At 47.9% G+C, this 8439-nt stretch overlaps 1 protein-coding gene across 2 annotated transcripts; it reads left to right on the top strand.

The window, feature by feature from the left end:
- Positions 1-1447: 1447 nt before the first annotated feature.
- LOC119355274 (ethylene-responsive transcription factor ABI4-like) lies at positions 1448-3435 on the top strand. 2 transcript variants are annotated; one of them, XM_037622062.1, is made up of 2 exons: positions 1448-2184; positions 2977-3232. In XM_037622062.1, exon 1 carries the CDS (start codon positions 1752-1754, stop codon positions 2145-2147), a length of 396 nt encoding a protein of 131 aa, XP_037477959.1. In that variant the 5' UTR covers positions 1448-1751; the 3' UTR covers positions 2148-2184; positions 2977-3232. The 2 variants fall into 2 exon arrangements, with proteins under 2 accessions (XP_037477959.1, XP_037477958.1); XM_037622061.1 differs by lacking the exon at positions 2977-3232 and adding an exon at positions 3239-3435 and having other exon boundaries at positions 1451-2184.
- The last annotated feature ends 5004 nt before the right edge of the window (positions 3436-8439 follow it).

Raw genomic sequence — 8439 nt, 5'->3', positions numbered from 1 at the left:
TCTCCCGTTGCACCACCACCTCGTCCCAACGATGCTTACCGAAGCGTTGTCAGCGCTCCACTGCCACCATCACCACCACACCATCGTGCTAGTTGTGATCCTATCTACTTATCCACCTTCTCTTGCTGGATAAAGGAGAAGGAGATGTCATTGTGTCGCACGTGTGCTAAACTCAGAGGTGCCATCTGTTCGACACTAGATCGGTTGGATCTTAACGCAAGAACTGGATCTTTGCCACACATGAATCCTTGTCCAGTGATGAGTTCGTTCGGATGGTGGCCACCTTGTGGGTAATTTAGAAAGAGAGGAGGAAGGCAATTCACCAGGACATCTTTCAGAGTCCTCTTTCTACTCATTGTTCTATAACTCTTTCTATCAAATATTCAAGTTACTGTAAAGCGGACCACAATCTCAACCAGAATTACTGCCCCTAGACAGTCGCAATGTTTAGCCTCTCTGATGAACTGTGCCAAGATCAATGTTGATGTGCCAGTGCTAAGGAATGAGGGATTTGGTGCAGTAGGTGCTTTGCAGAGATCATACCAAAACTTTTCGGGGAGCTTCAACTATGGTACTCAATGATATATCTGAATCCACGATGTTTGAAACACTTGCGTTAGAGAAGCCATGACACTTGAAGATGATCTTTATGTTCAGTGGATTCATGTTGCTTCAAATTGCATGGTTGTGGTATATAAAACGTCAAGCAAGGGAGTTCAGTTAGCTATGGTGCAATCACCCATGAAACCGTAGACGGGGCAATAGTTTTTACAACTGGTAACATATTTCATGAATTAGTAGCTCGAATGTCGAAGCTCCCAATCTAGCGAAGCATACTTTATGTCTATGGACTGCCTGTCATGTTTGGTTAAGCCAACCCGAAGATCTTCTTTTCGTACCTTGAAACACTGTGACGAATTAACAAAGTTTCGCGAGATTGTCTAAAAAGACCTATGTTCGCTCATTTTCTATTTTTTTTATTATATATAGTGTGAACCGGTTTTTTTAGCTCAACACGTCTCCTCTACGCAGGTTAACTCTTGCCGCCACAACACTCCACAGGGACCCTGCCTTGGCTCACACAGCACCGTCTTTGTCATGCTGGTCTGGTTCTTCGCGACTACACTTTCCTAGTCCTACTCTGCCAAACATTTTGCAAGAACAAAAGAGACCGTGACTCGTGACACCAAAAAATCAACACAACAACGTGTAGTGCAAAACTCAATCAGGCAACCAAGCCCTTGCCTCGTGCCAAACATTAGCAAAACCGAACGAAAAAACAGTAGCGACTTCCACAGCGGGAAAGCCCTAGCCTATACGGAACAGCGAGCTCGGTCCCGTGCCCCGACCTTGACGCGTCTTGCTTGGGGTCAAGCTGTCCGCGTCCTCCCAATTATTACGCCCCGCTGGCGGTAACCTGACTACCTGCCGTAACGTTGTTGTTGATTGCAGAGAGAGGAGCGAGCGAGTGGCTGTCCGCGGCCCGACCCCCGGGACACGCCACGCAACCGCCACCCCCCTCCGTCGCCGTCGCGTCCCCCGAACACAAAGCGAGGGAGCAGTGGGACACGGCCACACGCGTCCAGCTTCCGCCAGCCTCCCACAGCTCTCGTCTCCGTCTCCTCCGGTTCCTCCTCCCCTCCTCCCTCTACACTTCTCTCTCCCTCTCTCTCTCTCGCCACAGTCCCCGCCAGATTTGTTGCCTCACCTCACCTCACCTCCACCTGTATCTGTATGCCGCCAACGCCCCCATGGCGCCAAGCGCACCACGGCCGCCCCGCCGAGCCGCGACCTTGACACTCCTCCTGCCCTTCCTCCTCCTCTCCTCCTCCCCGTCCCTCTCCTTCGCCGCCGAGCCGCCGCCGTCGAGCCCCGCCCCGCTCCGCGCGCCGCCGCGGCGGGTCGCGTCCGACTCCGACAGCGCCCCCCCGCCGCCGCACCACCCGCAGCACCACCACCACCACCACCGCCCGCCCCCGCCCCCTCCGCACTGGCGGCGGCTCAACTTCGGCGAGAGACTCGGGATCGCCTTCGCCGGCGTCGCCGTGGCAATGCAGGTCGTCCTCGGCGCGTTCCTGGCGCTGCGCGCCTGGCAGCTGCGGCGGCTCGACAGGGCCGAGGTGTCCTCCTCCACGCCCCTCACCTGACCTGACCGCCTGCTCTGCTCCTTGCTCGTCCCGCCAGGTCCGTGATTCGTTAATTGTCCGTGATCTGAAATCGTCGCTGTAAGGAAGGAAGCCATGAACGCATGCCTATTCTCCATTAATTCCATTTTTACACGCCGTTCTTTTCGCATGTGTTGGGCGCCAGTGCTTTGCTGTAGGGTGTGTACAATTTGCTTCTGCTCCGTGCAGACCCTAGTAGACAGGCCATGTGATGCACTGATGTGAGAGCTGTGGTGTCTGTTTTATTTGTGAGTAGGTACTACTAGCAAGTGATCCAGATTCCGAAATGGTGACATGTTGATTGATTCATGTGGGGCTGGGACTGATTATAGGCTTATAGCTGCTTGCTTAGATGGGCATCAATGTACAAAGTGATTCAAATTTTTTTTGTGGTGCCGTGATCTTAGCTCTTAAGTATGTCACCTGTGCTAGCACTTCAGAGAATCAACATTGCTTGCTCCATGTGGAATGATTGAGCCAGCGATCACACAATGAAGTTGCACTTATGAACCTTGGTCCTTTGTCACTCCTGCTATGATGGCTTAGTGATCAGCAAGCTGATTGTAAATCCTTTTTTTAAAACAAGCTGGCTGTACCTGTACTTTGTTTTCTACTAGTACTGTATTTCTTTCTATCTGCACTGTCCTCTCCTGGTCTAGTCTGAGTGCAATCACGCTATCATGATAGAAAATTCAGAGCTATCAACTATTTAGTGATCATGGAAAATCAGCAAACTCCAGATGTATGGTTAACTGTTACTAGCTGTTCGTGTTATCACAAGCTGTCCACTTCATCTGTTACCTTCGGGCAGGTATTGCATGTGTAACTATGATGCATAAACAGGGAGTCGGTTGAAAGGGCATGTCGTGGGGTAACCCATCTCTTGCTTGTTTCCTTCGAGAGGAAAGAAAAATAAGGAGCATAGTTGTTAGGATCAAATGATTATTGAATCTGAAATGGTACATGGATCATTGGTCATGCATGTGAGAGCCAGATGGTCAGTAGTTACATGGTATGTCCTAAAATTTGCATCTTGGACAACTGGACAAATCTGACCTTATTTTATTGCTCAGATCCAAGCCCTGAAGTACTTGACTGTAAAAACGTGTGCCAACTTGAATGAGCAGCTGTCCACTGAAGAGCAAGATGTGGATCTGGAATGTTCTTCTTGGTATCTTTGTCCTACTAGTTTAGATACCTCAGCTTTTGTTTGTAGACGCGGGTTTGATGCATTCAGTCTAAATAAGTTTCTGCGTCGAAAGTCCTCTTCTACTGTCACCGATCAAATTCTACTCCTTCCACTCCAAAATAAGTGGCGTAGTTTTGAACTAAGGCAACCCGTGGTGCAAAACTGTGACACTTATTTTGGATCGGAGGGAGTACTTGATATATCAATAGCAACAACAACCCCCTTGGAATAGCGGGGTCTTCATCAGCCTGCCAGGCCGCCCAATTGTACAATGTACACATGATCTTCTGGGCCGCAGATACACGTCAGGCCTAGAAGCTCACGCGCCATGCCCAACCGGATTCTACGGAGTTCCTGGATTGGTCCAACTCCACCGTCACCTTCGACTGCATAGACCACCCGGCCCATGTGCCTCAACTAGTGAACTTTGCTCTGGTGGTAGATTTGATTGTCGACGGTTTCCGCCTCCTCGAGTCATGGACGGGGGCACCGGGTTAACATGATCTTCCCTGACAGCTTGGCGAAGATGCGAATTTTCAAGTCTCGCCTAAGCTCGGCATCCACCGGCTTCCACGGGTTTGTGCCTGGCAAAAAGGCGCAACTCCATGGACAAGTCGAGCTAGTGGGGATCTTCCTAGACGAAGATAACTTCCGCTCAAAAACACGTGCTCTGAGGTCACGCCGTTCCATACGGGATACAACGCCATCCTTGCCAGGCCCGCCTACGTAAAGTTCATGGTGCTACGCTTGTGCACATATTTGTTACTCAAGAGGCCCGGACCAAATGACACCATCACCTTTCACGGGAGAACTGAAAAGAGCGCTAGCTCCAGAGGTCGCAAACGTCGATTGTACACATATTTGTTACTCAAGAGGCCCGGACCAAATGACACCATCACCTTTCACGGGAGCAATGAAAAGAGCGCTAGCTACAGAGGTCGCAAACGTTGAGATCAGGGAAGCCGCCCTGGCTTCCATAGAGCTTGAAGAGATCAAGAGCTTCGCCGATCCAACCACAACAATCTAACCCCGCAAGCCCAGACCCGACCCAGCCTTTGGTGTGGAGCACCCTACGGTCATCCCCATGGACACTACATCAACTCCCCAAGCACCAAGAATGACAAGAGCCCCAAAACACGCCACTGAACATGAGGTGAACTCGCTCCTTAGTGAATCTCCATTTTCCATATGCGAGACATGCTTACTACCTCAAACGGATGTCCCATGCGTGCTTAGGTACTAAGGATACGAGCATGGAGAAGTTAGGAGCAACGGTCAAGATGGCATAGAGGCGGAGCAAGAAAATAAACAAGGAAGGCTGTAGAAAAGCTACAGCCACCGAACATCCGATAGGTCCACCGAACATCTGGTGCAGCGCAAGGAGGGCCTCAGGAAAACAAGCCGCAGATCATGGGATGTCGATAAGCGGCGCTCATGTCGCTATAATTACCCTTCTTCAATCCCGAAGCACGAAAGCGCTTCTTTGTGTTCACTCCCATATGTATATTCTTATTCATACTAAAGCATGCCATTTACCTTTTGAGTTAGAACATAAAGTATATTGGGCAATCAATGAACTTAATTATGATTTTAAACTTGCCGGTGAAAAGAGATTATTTGATATTAGCTATTTAGATGAATGGAGAATCCAAGCCTATGAAAATGCCAAGTTGTTTAAAGAAAAGGCTAAAAGATAACATGATAAAAGAATTTAAAAACGGGAATTCAAAGTGGGCGAATATGTTCCATTGTACAATTCTCGCTTTAGATTTTTTACAGGAAAACGTCTCTCTAAATGGGAAGGAGCGTATATCATTGAGGAAGATTATTGTTTTGGAGCCATTAAGATCAATAACGCCGAAGGCACTAATCCGAAGGTGGTTAATGGGCAAAGAATTAACCATTATATCTCAGGTACACCTATTGATGTTGAAACTAACATTATTCAAACTATGACACCGGAGGAATACATAAAAGGGACCTTCCAGAATACTCCAGAACCCTAAAAAGGAAAAGGTACGTGATACGGTAAGTAATGCAACTCAAAAAAATCCGTAAAAGTACTTTCTATCAATTTTGGAATATTAGAAAAAATACAAAAATAAGAAACACAAGAGGGGGCCACCCAGGTGCCCACGAGGCACCAGGGCGCACCCACCCCCTAGGGCGCACCCTGGTGGCTTGTGGGCGCTCGTGAGCCTTCCCGACTCCATTTTCTTCTGGGATACTTGTTTTGCAAGGTAAAAATTCTTTATATATACTCCCAGACATTTTGACCATCGTATCACAGAAATATCCTTTGTTCTTGTTTCATGTTGTTTTCCCGACAGATCTAAAAGTATGTTGTCCCAAGATTCAGATGGAGAAAGCCATGTTTTCCCACTATGTTGCAAACCCAAGGATTTATGGAGAAAGCTCTTTGTTGGCCTTTGCCACTGCAGCTTTCTGCTGCTCGGCTTCTTGCCAAGCTTTTCGTAGCTCGGCCTTGAGGGCCTCAAGCTCTGTAGTCGCAGCTGTCATTACACAGGCTCGACATCAAGACCAGCCGAAACAAATACGAAAGCTAAATTTTCAACATGCTGAGCTCTTCGTTTACCTTGGGCACTTTCAATCTGCTTTTGCATCACATTGAGGTCCGCTTCGGACCGCTTCAAGTTCCACTTCATCTCCGCTATCTCTTCGGAGACGGAGTTCAGACCTGAGGACGAGGCCAACACAAAAATGTAATTATTAGCCTCCAGGCACCAATTTCGATACTCTGTTCGGCCTTTTCAAACCCGACCAGAGCCTCAGGGGTCACTGCATCTTCGCTTTTGTAAAACATCCATATCGACCCCAAGTCAGTTCTTTGAAACTAACTTGGGGCTCAGGGGCTACTGCTCGCTATGCATTCATATGTGGGGCCAGTTTTAGTCCTTGGACATTACCTTATAATCACATCCGAAGAGGGCTATTTGTGGGAGCAGATATATGATACGACCATTTTGCGTCACGTTTTCCTACTGTTATTTATAGTGTTTTTAATCAATATAATACTTCGTAGAGCAATTCTAATGCATTTTCTCTCTAACTATGCAAGATTTACATGAGGGGGGAGATTGCCAGCTGTGATGCCCTGACTTAATCGTGCACTAATCATACACGCAAATGCGCATGATCAAGATGAGAGACTCACGTGAAGATATCATAACACAACTCTAAACACAAATTAAAGTCATACAAGCTTTATATTACAAGCCAGGGCCTCGAGGGCTCGAATACAAACAAGTCAGCAAAAGCAACAATATCTGTGTATAGACATAAAGTTAACAAGTCTACCTTAAGAAGGCTACCAAAACATCAACATCGATCGAAAAGGCAAGGCCTCCTATCTACTCCTGGCGTCGATGGCCTCCACGTAGTAGTAGGCTCCGTCGGGGTAGTAGTAGTCGTCGGCGGTGTTGTCTAGCTCCTGGGATCCGTCATCTGATCGCGGCAATCGGGTATAGGGAAAAGGAGGTAGTAAAGCAACCGTAAGTACTAATCCAAAGTACTCACAAGACTTACATCAGATCTATACTAAGTATGCATCAGTATCAAAGGAATGGGGCTATATCTTTGGACTGAACTGCAGAAATGCCAAAATAGAGGAAAAGCCTAACCTATCAAAGGCTAGCATTTTGCAGGATTAGAATAGCGCAGACTAGCATATTATAAGTAGCAAGTATATTGTAGTAACGCCCAGAGATCCTTCCTCGACTCCCTATGAGAAAGCAATCCCGGAGTCATCATATCCATTTCATGTCTCCAGTATCCAGTTCTAGTTGTATAGATCGGGATACAACTCCGAGCGTCTGTTATCATGGACATGACTATTTGAATAGATTAACTTCTCAGCATGGGTGCACAAACTTAGCCAACACGCTTCGATTAACTCCGGTCGAACACACTTTCGTGGGTCATGCCCGGCCTCGGCTGATCGACACACTGTAGTCCTACCTAGGCTCAACAGAGAGGCCAGCACGTCGGTCTACATCCTAAATGTGAAGGGGTCATAGGCCAATCATCCTTTGCAATCCTGCGTGTTGCGAGGACGGTCGGGATTAGTCCTAGCTATCTCTTTATACAAAGCAGGTGCTTACGCAGACTGTAACACCCACGATGCGGCTATATCTCCCACGTGTCGGAGCACGACTTAGAGGCATAATCGCATAGTAGGCATGTCGCAAGAGGGGTAATCTTTACACATCCCATGTACTGAATAAGAAAGGGATAAAGAGTTGGCTTACAATCGCCACTTCACACAATACATAAATATAGCATTACATCATCCAGAATACAACCAAGGTCCGACTACGGAACCAAATAAAGAAAGACCACCCCTATTGCTAGGTCCCTGATCGCCCCAACTGGGCTCCACTACTGATCGAAAGGAAACGAAACCCCCCAACGAACACGATCTTCATCGAGCTCCCACTTGAGCTCAGCTGCGGCATCTGCACTGGTATCGTCGGCACCTGCAAGCTGGTTTTGGAAGTATCTGTGAGTCATGGGGACTCAGCAATCTCACACCCTCGCGATCAAGACTATTTAAGCTTATGGGTAGGAAAGGGTAGTGAGGTGAAGCTACAGCAAGCACCAGCATATATGGTGGCTAACTTACGCAAATGAGAGAGAGAAGAGAAGCAATGCACGGTCGTGAACTAGAAGTGGTCAAGAAGTGATCCTGAAACTACTTACGTTCAAGCATAACACAAGACCGTGTTCACTTCCCGGACTCCGCCGGAAAGAGACCATCACGGCTACACACGCGGTTGATGCATTTTAATTAAGTTAAGTGTCAAGTTCTCTACAACCGGACATTAACAAATTCCCATCTGCCCATAACCGCGGGCATGGATTTCGAAAGTTCAAAACCCTGCAGGGGTGTCCCAACTTAGCCCATCACAAGCTCTCACGGTCAACGAAGGATATTCATTCTCCCAGGAAGACCCGATCAGACTCGGAATCCCGGTTACAAGACATTTCGACAATGGTAAAACAAGACCAGCGAAGCCGCCCGATGCGCCGACAATCCCGATAGGAGCTGCACATATCTCGTTCTCA

This window comes from Triticum dicoccoides, chromosome 2A (genome assembly GCF_002162155.2).
Source record: "Triticum dicoccoides isolate Atlit2015 ecotype Zavitan chromosome 2A, WEW_v2.0, whole genome shotgun sequence".
NCBI lineage: Eukaryota > Viridiplantae > Streptophyta > Magnoliopsida > Poales > Poaceae > Triticum > Triticum dicoccoides.
This window is presented reverse-complemented; position numbering and strand designations above follow the sequence as displayed.